The sequence below is a fragment of the Bombyx mori genome, chromosome 1 (assembly GCF_030269925.1).
Source record: "Bombyx mori chromosome 1, ASM3026992v2".
Taxonomy (NCBI): domain Eukaryota; kingdom Metazoa; phylum Arthropoda; class Insecta; order Lepidoptera; family Bombycidae; genus Bombyx; species Bombyx mori.
The window spans coordinates 13781038-13802121 of record NC_085107.1 but is presented as its reverse complement, the minus strand read 5'-3'; the positions used below and the strand labels follow the sequence as shown (position 1 = coordinate 13802121).

Genomic DNA, 21084 nt, shown 5'->3' with positions numbered 1-21084 from the left:
TTCCCATAGAATTATTAATTCGATACCACAACTACAGCTATTAGCTTTCTGTACTTTTCTGGCTGAACCCATGTTGCCCAGAGTAAGGCGTCTGCAGATAAGGAGCAGTGCGGCAGGCATCACCGCCATTGCTTCCCAATTTGTAATGATCTGACAAAGTTGGCATGGTGTCAGCACTGTTCCCACAAGATCGGGAAGATTTCGTTGCTCTCTGTAATGGGGGACAACGGTGATACCTCTGCTGAGTTGAGCATATCAGCATTCATAACGTGGCACACTTCCGTATGGCCCAGACAAAAATTTGCGCACAGAACGCGGCCACTGGTCCGGATGCAGTTCTTGGCCGGTTTTAGTTCTTGGGCTCTTAATCTTGAGACGGTTCCATTGATTTGAAGGCCGGCTAGATTCATGAGACTTGATTTATCATCGGCGGAGCAGTATGGCTTATAGGAAGGAACAGTGGACGCGATCCTTCACGTGTGGGCCCCCTCAACTCCGCTGTCTCTTAGCAAAACTGGTTTGGCAGTATCGATATCATGTAATGAAGTTAATTTTAAATAATGTATAAAAGCATACTTTTTTTAAAATGATTCGCTTTTTCAGTCTTTTGTTAAAATTGATTTAATAATCGATCTCGCTTGACACATTTATTGTTTTTTTTTTTTAATCGTTCTCGTACCTTCATCCCTACCCCATATCACCTAATATAGCAGCTATCAATTCAGAATATGTAATACATCAGTCTTAAATTAAGTGTTTAATCTATTATCTATACATCAGTCTGTACTAGTCTGTAGGTAGAAGGTAGAAGAGTTGGTTGAAAACGTTCACAGTTTTACATAAAAATAATTCAAATTGTTTAAAATAGTTCGATAAACTTTTAAAATCTAACTTAAAAAAATGCCTCAGTAAGTTTAACATCTAAAAATACCCGCAACATATAGAAGTAAAGATAGAAAAGCATGACTTTGCTAGTTTGAGTTACATTATTAAGGTTAAAACATAACTAAAAAACATTGTTGAATTGTTGAAAGAAATATTTGTAATCATGGTAGTAGATTTTATGATAAATGCAGCACAATGACTGATAGTTAAATTGCTTTACAATCCAAACGCCTTGTTCAGGTTATTTACTAATGCAATGAGTTTAAATGTTGACAAGATTGTTACAAGGTTATTTAAAGGTTAAAATTTGATACGCTTAACCTTGTAATAAGTACCTCCTTTCAAGAAAAAAAATCGTGTTATATTGATACAATGTAATTTTTGCTCAGGAATGAAGCTGATATTGCACTCATAGGTTTGGCTGTTATGGGTCAAAATCTAATACTCAATATGAATGACAAGGGTTATGTTGTCTGCGCGTTTAATAGAACAGTGTCAAAGGTAATTTCTTTATAAAGGTATTATACCAATGGTATTTTACTTAATTAAAGTAACATTTTTTTAATGTAAACTGCAATGCTTATATATTTTAAAATATTTTTACATACTTGCTTATAGGTAGAGGAATTTCTAAAAAATGAAGCTAAGGGTACAAAAGTGATTGGGGCTACCTCCTTGGATGACATGGTATCTAAACTAAAAAGGCCAAGGAAAATTGTTCTTTTGGTAAAAGGTATACTATACAGTGTTTTCTAGAAAATATATAACAAGTGCAAGACTAAATAAAGCCCTAATTATATATATTTATAATGAAATAATTGAATTAATAACATTGAAATAATAACTTCAAATAAATAAGTCAAGAATTTAATACTTTTGGAATTAAGAGCTTTTAATCATTCTACACAAATTATGTTTTAGTTAACTTAGAACTATGGTATGTATATGAAAAGCATAGACATCGAATAACTTTATAATTCTAGGATATAGAAAATTTTGTTAATGTGTGTAAGAATTAAAAACTGATACTGTAATGTTCATTATACTCCAACATCTGACTTGTGTTCTGACGTGACTTACACAGGGTTTTATTTTTCTATTAGTATATTATTTATTCATATCAGTTTACAGAATAATAGCTGAAGCTGAAAAAAATATTCCTGTCTCAGTTATCATGTATTTTTGTATGGTTTTGTAATGAGAGTAATGTAAATAAAAAGGTCAATAAAGATGACTCATTCAGGTGTCACCTTTTCATTATGATACACTTACACTCTCACACCAAAAACAACAAAAATCAGCATTAACGAAATGCAATGGACCCAAAACACTTTCATATAAATACACACATACTTGTATCACAGATGGCTATTACAATGAACTTTCAAACTGTACTCTGATATTTAAAATACAAGTTTTTTAGCTTAGTTTGGGATATACTGAAACTGACTCATGACAACCATTAAGGACTGTATAACTCTTGTGCTTAATGTTTGATTGTGTATATTATAAATTCCTTTTAAATTATTTTTACTAGCTTTCTACAGTTGTAGTATTTAAAGAATGCAATTGGAACAAAATTAATAAATATTTCAGCTGGATTTGCTGTTGACGAGTTTGTGAAAAAGCTAATACCACTTTTAAGCAAAGGTGATATTATAATTGATGGTGGTAATTCACAATACTTAGACACACAGAAATGGTGTAAAGAGTTGTCAGGGACAGGAATACTTTATGTTGGAATGGGTGTAAGTAAAATTAACCAATAAAATTATTAAGCTCAGTTTATAATCTGAGTTAGCTTACATTGAAATAAATCTTTTGTACCAGGTAAGTGGAGGTGAAGATGGTGCACGATATGGACCATCTTTGATGCCTGGTGGGCATCCTGCTGCATGGCCGCATATAAAAGAAATTTTCCAAGTGAGTATGTCATAAATAGTTATCAGCTTACATTATAGTATGCAATCAGGCTCTCTCCTAATTAATGAACATTTCGACGCGGTCGGATGCCCACGTCTTTCGATTTGACTAAAACAAGGCAAATACTCAATGCAATAATTCACTAATTCGTCTATGGCTGAGGCACGTAGCTAAAGGGTTAGATCTAATATCACCATGACAGTACTTTAAAATTTTCAGTCGCAGTTGTTGTTTTAACCATTAACAACCGATCGAAAAGAAAGACGATTTCTATTAACTGGCTTTACGTTAATAATGCTGCGCATACATTATTACATCGCGAACACCAATCCTCATCCCCATACTTTGGGTTTAAATCTCAAATATCGTACGGAACAATAAAATTAGGGTTGATAAAAATAGAGTAGACCGGAAAATAAGGCAACGATACTACTGTGATGGATAATAGGGAAGTAAATATTATATCGTACTTTCAAACGTAGACGTCATTATACAAAATATTATTCTGTTGAACATTTACAACATTTACAACTACTTGTACATTATTTACAATTTTCTCTTTTATAGTATTCAAGGTTAGCTTTTTTAATGGAATAATAAATATATCAATAATTATCACTTATATTATAACATAATATTAATAATCACTTATATTCAAATATAGTGTATCCATAAAATTTCTTGCTAGTCGAAATGTTGCTTAAATTGCACACTAACAGTATTTTAAAAACATTTTTGTGCATCTAAACTGTTTTAGGAGTTTGTTATCAAATGATTGTTTTTTTTTATATATATATTTTCAAATCATCTTTTTTCACTTTGAAGCATATTAGTGTTGGTTAGGTTTAGTAATCAAAATATATTGTGTTCTTTAGGCCATATGCGCTAAAGCTAATGATGAACCGTGCTGTGACTGGGTCGGTGAAGATGGAGCAGGCCATTTTGTCAAAATGGTGCACAATGGAATTGAATATGGTGATATGCAACTTATCTGCGAAGCTTATCATCTTATGAAAGATGTGATAGGTAAGAAAATTATAATTAAACTACCCTAATTTAATATACATCTTTTATAATAATAAAGTCGTTCGTTTTTAAGGCTGAGTAGAATTTATTACAAAAAAATGAATTATCACAATCAGTTCCATTACCAGTTGAATAACCACAGCTTTAATTTACATGTATGTACGCGATGTCCACAGCTTTTAGTTACATGTTACATTACTGGTGGTAGGACCACTTGTGAGTCCGCGCGGGTAGGTACCACCGCCCTGCTTATTTCTGCCGTGAAGCAGTAATGCGTTTCGGTTTGAAGGGTGGGCCAGCCGTTGTAACTATACTGAGACTTTAGAACTTGTATCTCAAGGTGGGTGGCGCGTCTACGTTGTAGATGTCTATGGGCTCCAGTAACCACTTAACACCAGGTGGGCTGTGAGCTCGTCCACACATCTAAGCAATAAAAAAAATATATATGTACACGATTGTCATATGACTATAATATGATTTAATTATGTATTATTATTATTATAAATAATATGAGTTATATTTTCCACGAAAAGGTATTGAACAAGATGAAATGGCTAAAGTATTCGACGAGTGGAACAAAGGCGAACTAGATTCATTCTTGATCGAAATCACAAGGGATATTTTGAAATACAAAGACTCAGACGGTAAGTGTTAAATACAATTAAAAAAAAGTATAGAAATTAAGGATTCTTAGAAATTAAGGATTCCAAACTTTTCTTGCTTATTGTGACAATTTAAGTATTATTATTTTTAATGTAATCTAACGAAGAGATCATTTTATTTTCAATGTTATCTTTATCGTTTTATTATTTTGATGTTGGTGCCAAAAGATTCACGTAAACGAGATAAACTTTTTATGTTGCATGTAACAGGCATGCGATAACTATGACACGATAAATCTATAATAATTTGACCGACGACATAATACAATGAGAACACGTTTGAAATGATAAAGAAATAGAAAAGTGGTTGTAAGTTTTTTTTTTATATTTTTTTTTAATAATTTTTTTTTTCTGTATAGGTAAATATTTGCTACCCAAAATTCGAGATACGGCCGGACAGAAGGGTACCGGAAAATGGACGGGCATCAGCGCCCTGGAATACGGAGTACCTGTGACGCTAATCGGTGAAGCCGTTTTCTCACGTTGTCTCTCGGCTCTGAAAGGTATCCAAACGAATACACTGTATTTTAAAACTGTACTGTACTGTATTGTAAAAACTGAGACTAAAGAACTCATATCTCAAGGTAGGTGGCGGCGTTTATGTTGTAAATGTCTTAACACTAGTTGGACCGTGAGCACGTCCACCCATCTAAGCAATAAAAAGGAAAATTTTGTTAACGTTTCCCATTACTAACAAGGTATATGTGAAAATAATTCAATACAAATTGAATTCACTTTACGAAATAATTACCTACGACTGTTATTATAATTTAAAGGTCAATATATTCGTTTGGACGTTTTGAATGTATTAGTAGACTTTTTGATGGGAACGCGATGAGTGAAGTTGTGTGATTTGTTTTATTTTGTCTATTTAGTGTTTCTTCATGCTTAAATGTGTAATAACGGTGGTTTTTTAACTGTTTAGTATCTGTCAAAGTGCTGCTGAACCTAACTTCTCGGTATCCTCCAATAAGTCCACTGAAAAAGTCTCAGTAAATGATTTTACTGAGATTATATTTCATCCCATATCATCTCATTTAATTTCATGCCAATTGATTAAGTTTGCTTCATTTTCTATTATTCATAAACTGTAAATAATTAAAACGTTGAATTATAGAAATAGTATTACTTGTACGAATTATAAAAATCTTATTACTTGACGCTGGCTAATGCACAAACCGTGCGGGAGCCAAAAAATTAAGAAGAAGAAGAAGAATAATGTATTAGTGTCCGTTGTCACGGACGACTGTTTGGACGAGATTAAATCGTACGTGAAATACTAATTATGTATACCAATTGTGAAAACCATAGAGAATACTGTTATTCGGAACGTACCATTATCATACCAAGCGGACATCACAGTTGTTTATCGAGTCGGCCTTTGTTCTACGTTAGGCAGCGTCTTGGCTCTCCGCCTGGCATTGCTTTCACCATCAGGTGTGCCGTATGCTCGTTTGCCTACAAGGACAATAAAAAACAAAACCAAAAATTGTTAATCAACGGGACTGATGAAATTTCACAACCAGAATAAGAATATTAACACATTGACTGCCGTGTAGGTCACCGGTGCCCTACGCGGCGCACTGAAGTAATCATATAATTTTTTGTAACTATTTTGCCTTCTATCGTTTTTAATTTATGTTTTAGTCTTTTAGGTTTCATAGAAATAGATTCACTCTCCGTACCTTCGGATTCGTCTTTCCCAGAGTCCAATAAATATTTCGCCGCCTTAGTAACAAGATTGAAAAGAGAAATCAACATAATTCAGTGCGCCGCGTAAAGAATCAGTGATCTATATGGCAGTCAAAGGGTTAAACGTTTAAGATAACTATTGGTCTCGCAGTAGTCGAAATTCGACTGAAAATTGAATTAAAATTGAAATTTTAAGTTGAAAATTATTATAGTTCTATTGTCAAAGATTATCATACTTCTGTAATCACAGATTTCGCCAAAACTACACTATAGACAAATAATATTAAAGAAACAATATTAATCTATTCTGAATTTGACCGCAGACTTCAACAATAAATAAAAGAGTATTTAATATGCGTGTGTTTGTTAAATACATGGTAGTGTGTGTAATGTTTTTTTTATTGATTTAATGTACTTTCTACGCATAATAAAAAAAAAGCATTGTGCACTCCTCGACATTCTCTATAAATGTGTAAAATTCCATACGTCCACCGTCCGCTCAATTTTCGTAAAAAGGGGTACAAAGTTTTTGCTTCACATATTAATATAGAGATTTTCGTATTAAGTGTAATCGGACGTTTTTAGATGAGCGCCTCGAAGCCAGCAAAGTGCTTCCGGGATCCGGTCACAAGTTCACGGGCGATAAAGTTGCCTTTCTGGAAGACCTGCGGCGAGCTCTGTACGCTAGCAAACTCATTTCTTATGCTCAAGGATTTATGTTGCTACGTGAAGCCGCCAAGGTACGTTGTGTATTCTATAATACTGACTGATGTTACTTTAAGGAAGATTTTTGTTTTGATTTTGTTTTTTTTTGTTTTTTTGTTGTTGTTTGTTATTCTTTTGTTAATGCACCTACGATGCATTATCTCTGCACCGCCCTATGGTCGACTGGAAGAGAATGCATGGCATTAAGTTCGCATGTGCACAACTTTTGTTTTGTGCATAAAGTATAAATAAATAAATAAAAAATGTCTTAAGGGGTAGGCAATTTTCTTTGTACTGGTGGTAGTACGTCTTGTGAGTCCGCACGGGTAATTACCACCACCCCGCCTATTTCTGCCGTGAAGCAGTCATGCGTTTCGGTTTGAAGGGTGGGGCAGCCGTTCTACTGTTAAAACTGAGACCTTAGAACTTATATCTCAGGGTGGGTGGCGCATTTACGTGATAGATGTCTATGGGGTTCAGTAATCACTTAACACCAGATGGGCGTGAACTCGTCCATCCATCTAGGCAATAAAAAAAAGAAATAGTCTTGAACGACTCTAAATGATAACGTATTGACAATAATAGTTCTATAAAATTTTACTACCTCATTTCTACACAGTTAAGTAAATATTAATTTACCGCACCGTAATGAGGTTAATAAAATATATAAGTAAAATACTGTTTGATTTAATCTATATTACCCCGTGAACATGTCGTAAATTTTGTTTTATGTATAATTTACGACACAATGACGCGACACGACGCGACATCCGATATGGCGCTGTTGAATGTCAATGATAAACGTAAATTAAAGTTTTGAAACACATTTAGTTCCCTCGCGTCTCATGAAATCGCACCGAGACCGACGGAATGTGTCTGATTAACAATTAACAATAGGTGCATTAAGAACGATCGGATGATTTAAACACCGAAAAAAAAGCATGTCTGCTGGCTTAAAGGTTTCGTTACCGGGCCATAAAATCTACAAAAAACAAGCATATCGAGTAGTGAAAAGCTATTTGGTATATATTATATAGGCCATATTTTGCTAATTTTCAGAAGAGGCATTTAAAGATTAAAATTTAGAAAAAATATCATAACAAAAATACTTTTTGATCTATTTAAATCGAGTAAAATTAATTGAAGTTCAACTAAGATCAAATAAAACGCTCCTTTAATTGTAAAAAAAATGTCGTGTATTAAGCGCAATGTCGTTTCAACCAAATGACCTTTCACCCCTCGATATCTGTAGTTGATACGCGGTAGAAACTAAATTTTCAGGTGTATTCTATCTCATTCTGTTGCACTCACAGATGTATATGATTGTCTCTTTTTTATGTCGTTACTCTAGCGAAATTTCTGAAATCATAACGGTGTTAGTGAATTGTTCCATCCATGTTGGGAAGCTTTCACTGTAAAAATGTTATGTAACGTTTCCATATTTTCAGGTGAACAAGTGGAATTTGAATTATGGTAGCATAGCTCTGATGTGGCGCGGCGGCTGTATAATACGCAGCGCGTTCCTCGGCAATATCAAGGTAAGTTTTTCTATTGTACTGTGAGGTTGAGGCGTATTGTAAGCCAGCTCGGATATATACCACCATTTTACCTGTCTATTTTTTTTATTAGAGACCAATACAACCTGGTCAAGCTCGGCTGTGACTACCGCTAAATAAATGAAATAAGACCATTTTATATAACTTCGCGAGTCACCTATCGTTATTGCTAGTATTATGATAAGATTTCTTGTAGTGCCAAGAACAACTATAGTATGTTACAGGGGCTACCAAACTTATTTTGTCTACTGCCCATTTTGAGAATAAATTATTTTTGAGCGCCCCCATTTTTTCACCTACTTAAAAACCACTATAGCGAGAGCTTAGTCGGCGTCTAAGAGTCCTACTTGATGAAATTACAAATCGCCTCCCAAGTCTCTACACAACGCCCCCAATTTTGTCTGGGTCTCTTACCGTACCCCATTAGGCCTGCAGCACCGACATGGGGGCGTTATCGCCCACTTTGGGAAAGACTGGTATGTCAGAACTTAGTCGAATAAAACATTTGCGAACACATCGTTTCCGAATAAACACGCTCTGTTTTAAGTTTGGAATAGACGTGGCCCGCGGATTCACCCGCCTTAATAAATTTATAATTTTGAAGGATCCGAACATGTATCTTCTCGGTACAAAGGATTATTATTTATATCACTATTCGTTCCATAAACTAGTCGGTTTGTAGATGGGTTCGTATGTAAAATAGTCAATGTTTGACGGGTCATCTGATTTACTTTCACAAAAAGTATCACATCCGTTAATTTAAACTATAAATCATTGTTGTGATAATTTTCATCTAAATTACAATATATTGTATTATATTAGTCTTAATATTAGCGCACTATAATGAGCAAGCCGTTTCCACGCAAACTGCGTTCATGGCGTTATAGTTATGATAATATCCTCTAAGAATTTGCTTGCTTGAACACTCGTGACCACCAGTTATCGAAAGTAGATGAACTAATTTACCGAAACTTCAAAGAACAACGAAAAAGTCGAGACATTTTTGCGATTTTTGAAGTTATACTTCTTTAGGCGCGTTATGAAAAATTGATGAGAGTGAAAGTTTACGATGCGCGCGCACCGTGACACAAAATTAACAGAATGAAGTTGCCCACTAAATCACTCATTACAATACGACCGACGTAACTTGGCGAGTCTGAATATAGCCGCAGGTGAACTTTCCGAACCGTACCGAGAATTACCGAATTTATACGATGTCAAGAAAAGGGATGTCCAATATGCGTGTTTGAGGATGTTGTTTAATCGATTTTTTTTGAAATTGATTAAAATTTAAATAAAAAGAAAGAAATAAATTTAATAAAAATTAAGTATAACTTCTTACGCGCGTACATAAGTACACGCACCCTTTTTTTTTAATTATCCCAGATTTCCATTTTGCTAAAGTAATGCATTTAAAATTAACGTTATTAATACTGCACAATAATTTATTTAATTTTCTTTATCAAAATTGATCAAAAAAGAGTATAGACGATAAGAAATTCTATCCTAAGAATGGTCTTATATACTTTTGGCGCACATTAACGACAAACCATTTTTAAATGCTTTAGAAGCACAGATGTCTTAAATATTTATACCTATATAAATATTAAAAATCAATTTGAATCAAATGTGCACAAAAGCAATAAGATGAAACGTGCATTTTCAATGCAAATGTTCAAAATGGGTCTTCTTTTTTATTGCCTTTTTGGCAGACGAGCGTACGGCCCACCTGATGGTAAGTAGTTACCGTCGCCCATGGACTTCAGCAATGCCTGGAGCAGAGCCAAGCCGCTGCCTACCGCTAAAATCATTTGACCGGTTACGGTATGTTTAGTGTTAAATCCACGTGAAACTTCACATACGATTCGCATAGTGGAGCGTCAATGGGCTTCACCTAGTAGCTGCCCGGTAAATAGGTTCCTTGGAAATAAAATTTAACGTTTTTTTGGAGAATGATGCTGAGTTCGAATCTGGCAAACGTCTCCTCATCGATCTGGCTAATCGAATACACGAATAGTTTCCGAATGTTCTAATTAAAAATAAAGTACAAAATTTTTGTTTTATTATTATTATTATTATTTGATTTTTTGTTTTTATTATTATTATTATTATTGATTTTGTTTTAGGCCGAGATTGTATTTTTTTTTTTTATTCTAGTATAAATGAAATGTTAATGAGTGTAATATGGATGCAGAATCTGATGTAAATGAAATAAATAAAAATAAATGCAAAAGTGATGCGCGATTTTCGAATGGCGAACTCTCGTCATTAATGTTCTGTTGAAGTTCAGATTACGTAGCACGAACACCTCGCGTGGGTTGCGCGTGTCCTCATGATTATCACGTGTTTAACAAATAAATACAAAAAAAAAGCGTATGGAAATGTTAAAGTTCACAGATTGCAGATTGAAGTAAATCATTAAATAAACAAAATTCGAGGGGTGAAGGTTATTTGGTTCAAGCGACATCACGCTTAACATTTATCTTTGTAATTAAAGGTGCGTTTTATTTGGTATTAACATCAACTATTCGATGTTTTTAATTAAACTTCAATTGTGTGTAAACTCATTTAAATAGCTAAAGAGTTTTTGTTTGTCATGACATTTTTTCCAAATTTTTAAACTTTAAATGGCGCCGGATATGTACGTATATGATAATTTTTATTGTGAGACATTTCACAAAGGACAATGCTCAAAAGTGGGCCAACTTTGTGTCAAAACTATTTGTACTTGAAAAACTATGCCTTATTTTTTCACGTTGCTTAGTTTAATTATCAAGATTTCTTTCACCCTGGCATTGTTTTACAAAAAAATAAATTACTTATTTGATAACATCCGAAAACTGAGTACTTACATCATTCATAGTTTTTAACTTAGCCAATAGGCAGACAAAGGGCTTAGCCCATACAGCCTTATAGTAAACCTAAATGCTGCCAAACGAAAGAATTGTCTGTGACTTGAAGAACAAATAAAAAATGGTTATAATTCACAGACTTTTTTAGTTTATTTTTGTTCAATTCAATATTTATATATTGTAATAATAATTATTACTGAAAACCATGAATTATTTAATATTTTTAGACATTAATGATTCCATTAGAAAAAATCTCAATGGCCCACCATTACTTATTCTTATTATCTATGGTCAAAGGGTTTTGGCAGCAACCAGAGTGAAGCGTTTTGTGTATAAAACGTCAATAATAGTTGTTCACGATTATTGAGGCATTGGAATAAAACTATGGTTAGCATAGCAGTGTCTGTTTTTTTTTTCAAGTCAAAAACACTGCGGAAACTCATGCTCAGTCAATGTGCTATTCGTCGAGTTGACGTCAAAACTACCAAAAAGCAATAAAAAGAGATACACCGGCTTTTTATTGACATGAAAATAATATAACTACGACAGACTACGCTGTATAGGCTTCGCTCTTTGCCTGCCGATTGGCGAATTTAAAAACAACAACAAGTATATCGTTGCCGGCTTCCGGGTTTTTATTTCCGAAAAAAGGGTCAATGAAGTCCATTCTTAGAAACCACTTTCATTTTTTTATTATTATGAGGATATAATAATAATAAAATGTACCTACATAAGGGCTTATTTCTAGCAAAATTAACCACAATTCACTTATTTAACACTGTAACTAATTATAAGAGCGATTATTGATTTCGAAGAAAACAATTAACAACTTAATTTTAGCTGCAGAAAAAAACGGATTTCTCTTAAACCTGGGTGAGAATATTAAAATTGTTTTCTGAATATAAAACGATATTTATTTGTCTATCAAATTAAGTTAAGAACATCATGTTACGGCAACTTTTTTTAGGGCCCCAAACGCCCTAAGAAAATGGGCATTGTCCTTTTAGACATTAATATACGAAATCCTTAATGTGCAGAATGGTTTACAAGCTTAATACATATATTAATAATATATTAAGCACAAGTCCGGCCTCGCGTGGAGTACTGCTCCCATCTCTGGGCCGGGGCTCCCAAATACCATTTTCTTCCATTTGACTCCATACAGAAGAGAGCCGTTCGGATTGTCGATAATCCCATTCTCACGGATCGCTTGGAATCTCTGGGTCTGCGGAGGGACTTCGGTTCCCTCTGTATTTTGTACCGTATGTTCCATGGGGAGTGCTCTTTGGAATTGTTTGAGATGATCACTTCATCTGCTTTTTATATATTATCTGGAACCGCTGCGTTCATCGACAGTGCGTTTCTAGAGGTCTTTTTTGCCACGTACCATCCGGCTATGGAATGAGCTCCCCTCCACAGTGTTTCTCGAGCGCTATGACATGTCCTTCTTCAAAAGAAGCTTGTGGAGAGTATTAAGCGGTAGGCAGCGGCTTGGCTCTGCCCCTGCAATTGCTGAAGTCTATGGGCGATGGTAACCACTCACCATCACGTGGGCTGTATGATCGTTTGCCTACAAGGGCAATAAAAAAAAGTAATGATTACATATTAAGCTTATAAACCATTTTTGTAAGCCCTTCTGCCGCGTAATGCGTGTCCAATTCGTAGGGTGAGAGACAGCTGTTTTATTATAATACAATTAAGATTACGATCTCATGTTTCAAGATTACGGTAAAGGTAAGCTCCCCTTTTGATGTCTATGGGCTGTAATTTCTCAATTAACACTGGATGTACTACGCGCCCACTGAGTTTCTCGCCGGATCTTCTCAGTGGGTCGCGTTCCCGATCCGGTGGTAGATTCTGCGAAGCACTGCTCTCGCTAGGGCCAGTGTTGACAACACTCCGGTTTGAGCCCCGTGACGAAGCTGAAATAGCCTCTCAAGGCTATCAGCAAAGGTAGGAAAAAAAAAGAACTACGGGCACGTCTATATAATCAAATTTCATAGCCAAGCAAAAGTGCTCTCGGTACCTACGACTAATTTACTTGTGATTACACAACTGATTGTATTTTTTATGTACATATATGTAAATATATTTAAAGAACCATGATATTTGACATTGCAAGTTCAAACAATGAATATGCGCGACTATCAGTCACTAAGTAAACTCATGTTAAAATTTATTATGTACATTTGTAAAATGCAAACATAGTGTTATTATCGCTATTAAAAATATCGTAAAATGTATTATTATTTTACGATATTTTTAATTGCACTGAAACAGTGGAAGAGCTCACGATCCGTCTGGCGTGGAGCGGTTTCCGAAGCCCATAAATAAACCCGACAACGCGAAACCGGCTGGCTATCCTTGAGACCAAGTTCGAGTGTTTAAAGTGATATCCTAACACTGTATCGTACTGTAATTGTGCATTGCAATTGTATTTTTTTATAATTCAGTATATGTATTTCATTGTTTTTATTGTTGTTATTGTAGTTATGGTTTTTGTTGTTATTATTCTAAGCTCAGACAGTGATTGGTCGGTCTGATGCTGGTGTGCACGTTCCTCCGCAGGTGCCGGCGGAAGATCAGCGCCGCGGTACTGATTGTCTCGGTACTGTTAGGCATTGCTGAGCCGGTAACCGTTTCCAAGCCTTGTTAATATTCTTTTAATTTTTGTTTCATTTGTTGTAAATTTATGTTTGGAATAAGTGTTTATTATTATTATTATTATTATTATTACTTAACACGTTTTCCATAATAACAACGATTACAGGATGCTTTCACGAAGAATCCTCAGCTGACCAACCTGCTATTGGATCCATTCTTCAGTGAGCGCATCAGTTCGGCTCAGTCCTCGTTGAGAACGGTCGTGGCCCAGGCGGCTCTTGTGGGAGTACCGGCTCCGGCGTTATCGGCGGCGCTCGCTTTCTACGACGGATACAGATCTGGAGTTCTGCCCGCTAATCTATTGCAGGTAACGATTCTTCAACTCGACCGTCGTCCCGTCAACTAATACGGACAGAGGAGTGCTTAAATGATGCCTTATTGCACGGAAATTGCTGTTAATGTCAAAATGTGTCGATATTTTGACAATGGTTTCTCATAAAAAATACCATCCAGTTCTTTATTCGTCTGAACGGATAGAAAACGATTTTCAAAAAAAAAAAAAAAATTAGTAACGCAAATTTTGTCTTAACCAATTATTACGAAAAAAATATATAGGTAACATCGTTTTTGATTCGTTTAAAAACCAATAATAATGAAACTGAAATTTGTTTTATTTGGAAAAAGAATAAGATACAAAAAAATATAGGAGGCCTCAAGCCTTATTCTCAGTACTACTCCAATAGCGTTAATATGGGGCCTTTTAAGTGAGTCGCGATTCCGATCCGTCTGTAGATTCAACGAAGCACTGCTTTTGCTATGGCTAGTGTTAGAAAACTATTTTATACTGAGCCTCGTGAGCTCATCCACCAGTCAAGGTGAAGCCAGAATAGGCCCGGGTAGCAGATAGGTAGTTAAAAAAAACGGTGTACTTATTTATTTTCATGCATGCCGAATGATAGTTTTTTTAACTACATATTTGCTCGTTTCTACCTATAGTTGATGTGACTTTTGTGTGTGTGATGTGTGTCAATTTAAAGATGTCGCCCGCATTGTTGTTACTACAAGTAATTAATAAAGGAACAACACGACTGACCGAACAAAAAAGTGTGAAGAATACAGAGTTTTGTTTCGTTACAGGCACAAAGGGATTATTTCGGGGCCCACACATACGAGCTTCTGCACAATCCCGGTCAGTTCATTCACACGAACTGGACCGGGCATGGCGGGAAAATTTCCGCATCGACATACAACAACTGAACGCAATATTATAATGATTAATATTATTTATTGTAATTTTGTTTTAGGTGAAACGTTAAAAACTATTTTCGAATTTTATTTTTGCTCTATTATTTAATTTTATACTTTTGCTTTACGCTCTTTTCGGTGTGCGGGACCAAATTTTTACGCAACGAACAAAATAATGGAATGACGAATGCGATATTGAACGAATGGTTTCAGTGAGTAATTAGTTGTTCTCAATTTTTTTAGTTAAATTGTTATCAATGGAAAGTACATTCCGAAGTATATCAGCATTCCTTAAGCTTAGGTGATCGGCACTCAATCTATCGGGCTTCTATTGAAAGCTTTTGTTTTATTGGTACCAGGAATATTAATAATTGTGAAAATGTTTAGGGTGCTTACATTATTTTTTAAGTAGATAAAGAAATAAAGTATATTTTTATATTAAAAAGTTTTTTATTTTATTTAATAGACAAATTTCTTATTAAGAACGATAAATCGTAGAGAAACTTGCATATAATGATTTAATCAATAAACCTATCTTAATTAGTCATTAGACAACGGTAGAGCGTGAGCCCGAATCAAAGTGAGAACAATAAAATCTTTAAACATCTAATATAAATTCTCTGGCCAAGTTATATTGAGCTGTATGAAACAAATATAAGCTAAGTAAAATATGTATTTACATACGACAAACGAAGCGAAAGCGTACTTACTACCTATAGTAGAATTATTATGTCCGTGCAGTTTGGGTCATAAAAAATCGGAGCGGTGAAGCGAATATTTCACTCTCTCTTCCACCCGTCATCTGACTGCCGGAGTCCCGCAAGGCTCTGCGCTGTCCCCGTTGTTATTTAGTTTGTATATCAATGATATACCCCGGTCTCCGGAGGCCCATCTAGCGCTCTTCGCCGATGACATGGCTATCTACTACTCGTGTAGGAAGATGTCGTTGCTGCATCGGCGACTCCAGATCGCAGTAGCCACCATGGGACAGTGGTTCCGGAAGTGGTGCATCGACATCATCCCCACGAAAAGCACAGCGGTGCTCTTCAAAAGGGGTTGCCCTTCGAATACCACTTCGAGCATCCCACTCCCTAATAGGCACGCAAACACCTCCGCCGTTAGCCCCATCACTCTCTTTAGCCAGCCCATACCGTGGGCCTCGAAGGTCAAATACCTAGGCGTCACCCTCGACAGAGGGATGACATTCCGTCCCCACATTAAAACGGTACGCGATCGTGCCGCATTTATACTAGGACGACTCTATCCTATGCTTTGTAGACGAAGCAAACTGTTGCTCCGCAATAAGGTAAGTCTCTACAAAACTTGCATACGCCCCGTCATGACGTATGCAAGCGTAGTATTCGCTCACGCGGCCCGCACCCCCTTGAACTCCCTTCAGGTTATTCAATCCCGATTCTGCAGGATAGCCGTCGGAGCACCATGGTTCCTGAGGAATGTGGATCTCCACGATGACCTGGAGCTCGATTCCGTTAGTAAGTATCTACAGTCGGCATCGCTGCGCCACTTTGAGAAGGCGGCACGACATGAGAACCCTCTTGTCGTGGCCGCTGGAAACTACATACCCAACCCTGTAGACCCAATGGTAAACAGTCGACGTCGCCCAAAGCACGTCATTACGGATCCTCCTGATCCATTAACGGTGCTTTTAGGCACCACAAGCACCGGTCACCGTCATCGAACCCGTCGCTTGCGACGAAGGGCTCGGCGAGCGAATTAATCCATACACACAGCCCACTGAGTTTCTCGCCGGATCTTCTCAGTGGGCGAAGTCCATGGGCGACGGTAACCACTCACCATCAGGTGGGCTGTACGCTCGTCTGCCTACAAGGGCAATAAAAAGAAAAAAAAGGGGGTCGCGTTTCCGGTCCGGTGGTAGATTCTGCGACGCACTGGGGTACTTGCTACGGTCATTGTTAGCTCTCCGGTTTGAGCCCCGTGAGCTCACCTACAAACGTTAGGGTGAAGCTGAAATAGCCTCTCAAGGCTATCAGCATAGGTAGGAAAAAAATCTCTCTTCCACTCACTAGCCTTATGGACGGGCGTAGTGATGCGCATTATTGTTGTCGATAAGCGTTATCGATAGTTTTGTCATTTTGTGGGTTAGTGATAAAAATGAAAGTAAAAATCACTAATCGAACACTTACACCACATATCGCCGCAGCATGTTAACGAGAACGGCAGAAATTAAACACTTTGTAACTTTTCGGGATCTATTTTCATTTCAGTTAAAAAATTTAACACATTGTTGATAACAACACTGCAAATATTATTTTGAATAAATTCTGCCGTTATGGTATAAAACAAAGGAGTAGCCATTGTGTTACGAAAGAAATACAGAGAGCGAATGCATAAAAACACATTTCGCTTCGACATATGTACTATAATTTGCAAGTAAGTACAACAAATGACTCATAAAATAACAATCTCTCACCACCTTCTTCGTATACCGCCCCGCCGCCGTGTACCTGCCTTCGATGACTCATTTGTTTTTATCGATAATGGCGTTGCGCCCGCGCAACATGCTCGCCGCCCTAGCCGGGCTATGTTTTATGACCCAAACTGCACCAAGAAAATAATTCTACTATAGTGGATGTAAGCCGCAACTACTCGTCAAATATCGACTCACTTCGGGTGGTGTGCTTCGGTAGAGGAAGTGTCATCGAAGCACATTCCATAGATAATACACATAAACTATTTATAGATAAGCAACTCAACCACTAAACAAAAATGTTTACGGGCGTCAGCCACTAGATGGCTTCGTTTCGATTAGTTTCTCATTGCTCCTGTAGCTGGCAGTAATATATTACCTATCCTATATTTTATTTTTACAGAAGGATATTGTAAACTTTCATCAATTGAAATCATTAATTGATAAAATTTAATCAATTTGTCTATAACAAATAAAGACTTGTATGATTAATTATTTTTTTCTGTGTTTAGTTACACAATAATTAATATAAGTAATATAAGTAAGTCTGAATATATAAGTAAGAGATGATAAAAAAAATAACCAGAGAACCAAGTTTATATGTTTATATGTTTTACAATTTTATATTTTAATTCTTTGTTTATTTCTTTCTTCTTTAATTTTAATTATGTTTAATTTTTTTTGATACGCGCTACCGCCCGAGCCTATTGCCAGATTTTAACACATTACGAGTATGAGATGTCATTAGATTTATCTCAGCTGTAAGAGCGCAATGAAGTATTATATTACTCCAATATGGCGAATAAGATGGAAAAATTGAGGAGTAACCATTTTTCAATGCATTCTGTAATTAATTACAGAACGTGCCAATTTTTTATTTGGCTCCTCGTCATAACGCGTGAATCCAAAGTAAGTTGATAAGCGCCAATTTTGAAAAAGTAGTTTTATTTATGTTTATGAGTTGCTAAATTTAGCTTACATTCACCGTGACCGTACTCGCCGACTTCGCTGAAGAGGTCTACTTGAACCTCTGCTTTGCTGAGTTTCTCGCTGGATCTTCTCCTAGTTGAGCCTTTGAGTTCATGCATGCGCCTTAGCTAAGGAGTAAGGTCTTTAGACAAGAGGGGCGGCATTTCAAAAAAAAAAAAATCCAAAATTTTTTTCACTATATTTTTTACTGTTTCTGGCTCTTTCGTCTTGCAATACAGCGCCTAGTCATTTCTCTAGCTCTCGCACTTAATACAAAAATATTTCGAAATGTCACCCCGAAGCGATAAAATAGAATTTTGATGAAAAGTGTTGTTTGACTTGACAGAAACAGAGGTATTCCCAATTCCTCGACAATTATAATTAAACAGGCCGCCACAAAATGGCGAAAGTGGTCCGTCAAATCAATATCATGTCTTATCCCCTTAATTCTTTAATATTAATAAAAAATCTCTTTTCTTATTGTCTCCCTGATATTCCAGTTACATGTTATTATCACTGAAGTATGAAACCTAGTTATTATCTATGCCACCTAAGTACACCGCATACATCACTTTAATAATGTCAGCGTAACTGTTCGTAAATAAGTCCACATAATTTAAAAAACGCGTAACCGTCGTGTGCATTTCAAATTTTTGCATGATCATGTGAAGATTAACATATATCGTTGCGTTTATTGATGCAATTATAGTAATATCCTATGTAAGTACTTTTTTGAATTGTCTTCGATTGCCGTTTTTCTATTTAAATTCAATAAATTTATTTGAATAAGCCAGAGAGAGGGACTAGACGACGGCCAGTCTTCAGCTCTGATGAAGTCCGAAACGTTCGTTTCCAACCAAGACTGCGTAGACCGAGCTTTATGACCTGGCGCCGAGTCTTGCTGGAAGGACCATTCTTGATTATTGAACATGGTGTTGTTAAGGGGCTTCACTACCTTCTCAAGAATGGTATCTTGATACACTTGTGCTGATGTTTTGATACCTTTTTCACAAAAGTATGGCTCAGTCACTCCATAGCTAATACCCCACCAAACATCACTGAAGTTGGATAGTGCCCACGTTGCACTCTGTCGACTAATTGGGAAGCTTCCTTAGAGCTTTGAGCATAAATACGGTCATTTTGTTTGTTAAAATGTTGCTCAATTGTAAAAATTTTCTCATCCGTAAACAAATTTTTCTATGACCTCCCTTTGCGTACCGCTTCAGTAATTGTTTCGATTTTACTACCCTATTCTCTTTTAAATTATCAGTTAAGAAATGACCAGTACGTCTCTTATAGGTTGCAAGTCCTAAGTCATCTTTTAAAATACGCGACATGGTTCTAGGTGCTATCTTCATCTCCCGAGATAAATCTTTTGCTTTCGGACAGGATTTCTTCGAATCCTTTCCCTTACTGCTTTGACCACCTTTTTCGTACGAACACTACGTGGACGGCCAGATCTTTTTCTGTCACAAACAGAGGAGATCTCATTGCACCTATTAATAGCCCGGTACACAAACATTTTACTAATACCAAGGGTATGGAGAGCTTTAAAAATTACATTTGGCTCCATACCTACTTTGTGTAATGCAATCACAGCGATTCGGTTCTCTTTATCACCCCACTCCATTTTAATATCGCAAAATATTGTACAATGTATTGGCGCCAAAATGAGAAAACTCAATGAGCAATCATATAAAAATGACAGATTCCAAATTCAAATGTAATATTTTGTTCATTTTTGATTAAGTATTTAGGCCAAATTGCTCAGCTAGGCAGGGCCAACCCCTAGATAGAAGCAGAGACGGCGCATACAGTTAGGCTGTGTAAAGGAAACTCCGTCTTATCTTTACCTCAGCAATCACGCGAGACTTAGAAGCAAAAGTCTTCACCGTACGCATGCTACCATTCATGACCCATGACGCTGAAACGTAGTCACAGATAAATGTAAAAAATAAACTCTTTCCCTAATGATTTATTATGGAAGAATTTTCCTTATATAAGTGTAAGCGCTCCTATTATAAAAGGCCTGTACCTAGCAGTGTATGACTGTAGGATGGTGATGATGATGTCTTTTTCCGATGGATAACACAATGTAACAACAATTATTACAGGTCAGATAATTTTTCACATTATGGTTTACGGGATGCTTTTGGCTGCGTTTTTGTTGGCTCTTTGGGCACCATGTCTGAAGCAAGGGCTATGTGCGTCCCCTGGACCGGTTTACGCGAAAGATCGGAAGAACAGGATATTTCGAATTACGCCGACCGGATATTGTTGTGATAATGCATGTAGATAGTTTCAGTGATTTGCTCCATTTAAATCGGTTTATATGTTTTTTTTAATAAATGCATCTTTGATTTATGTAATGTTTATTTATTAAACTTTATTAGTTGTATACATATATTTTATGATTATATTAATATGTATATTTTATTATTGTATATATGTCAGAAAAAAAATTGCTTCTTTTTTTTTGGAAAATATAGGATACAATTATAGGAAAATAAATAATT

At 36.0% G+C, this 21084-nt stretch overlaps 1 protein-coding gene and 2 long non-coding RNA genes across 4 annotated transcripts; 2 read left to right on the top strand and 1 right to left on the bottom strand.

The window, feature by feature from the left end:
* The first annotated feature begins 804 nt into the window (after window positions 1-804).
* Window positions 805-15595, top strand: LOC733113 (6-phosphogluconate dehydrogenase). The gene is given in 12 exon segments (NM_001047060.2): window positions 805-908; window positions 1275-1386; window positions 1504-1618; window positions 2482-2633; window positions 2716-2808; window positions 3684-3834; window positions 4368-4478; window positions 4856-4999; window positions 6774-6928; window positions 8342-8431; window positions 14072-14272; window positions 15043-15595. Coding segments are annotated over 12 exon segments (1452 nt in total). The 5' UTR covers window positions 805-900; the 3' UTR covers window positions 15163-15595.
* Window positions 1739-17875, bottom strand: LOC134199288 (uncharacterized). Of its 2 annotated transcripts, XR_009973724.1 has the most exons (3): window positions 17316-17875; window positions 5832-5954; window positions 1739-5584 (listed from the first exon to the last, which is right to left on the bottom strand). It is a non-coding gene; the product is annotated as an uncharacterized LOC134199288 (long non-coding RNA). The 2 variants fall into 2 exon arrangements; XR_009973723.1 differs by having other exon boundaries at window positions 1739-5954.
* Window positions 17876-18967: 1092 nt separating this feature from the next.
* Window positions 18968-20932, top strand: LOC105842559 (uncharacterized). The gene is made up of 2 exons (XR_001140150.4): window positions 18968-19288; window positions 20683-20932. It is a non-coding gene; the product is annotated as an uncharacterized LOC105842559 (long non-coding RNA).
* The last annotated feature ends 152 nt before the right edge of the window (window positions 20933-21084 follow it).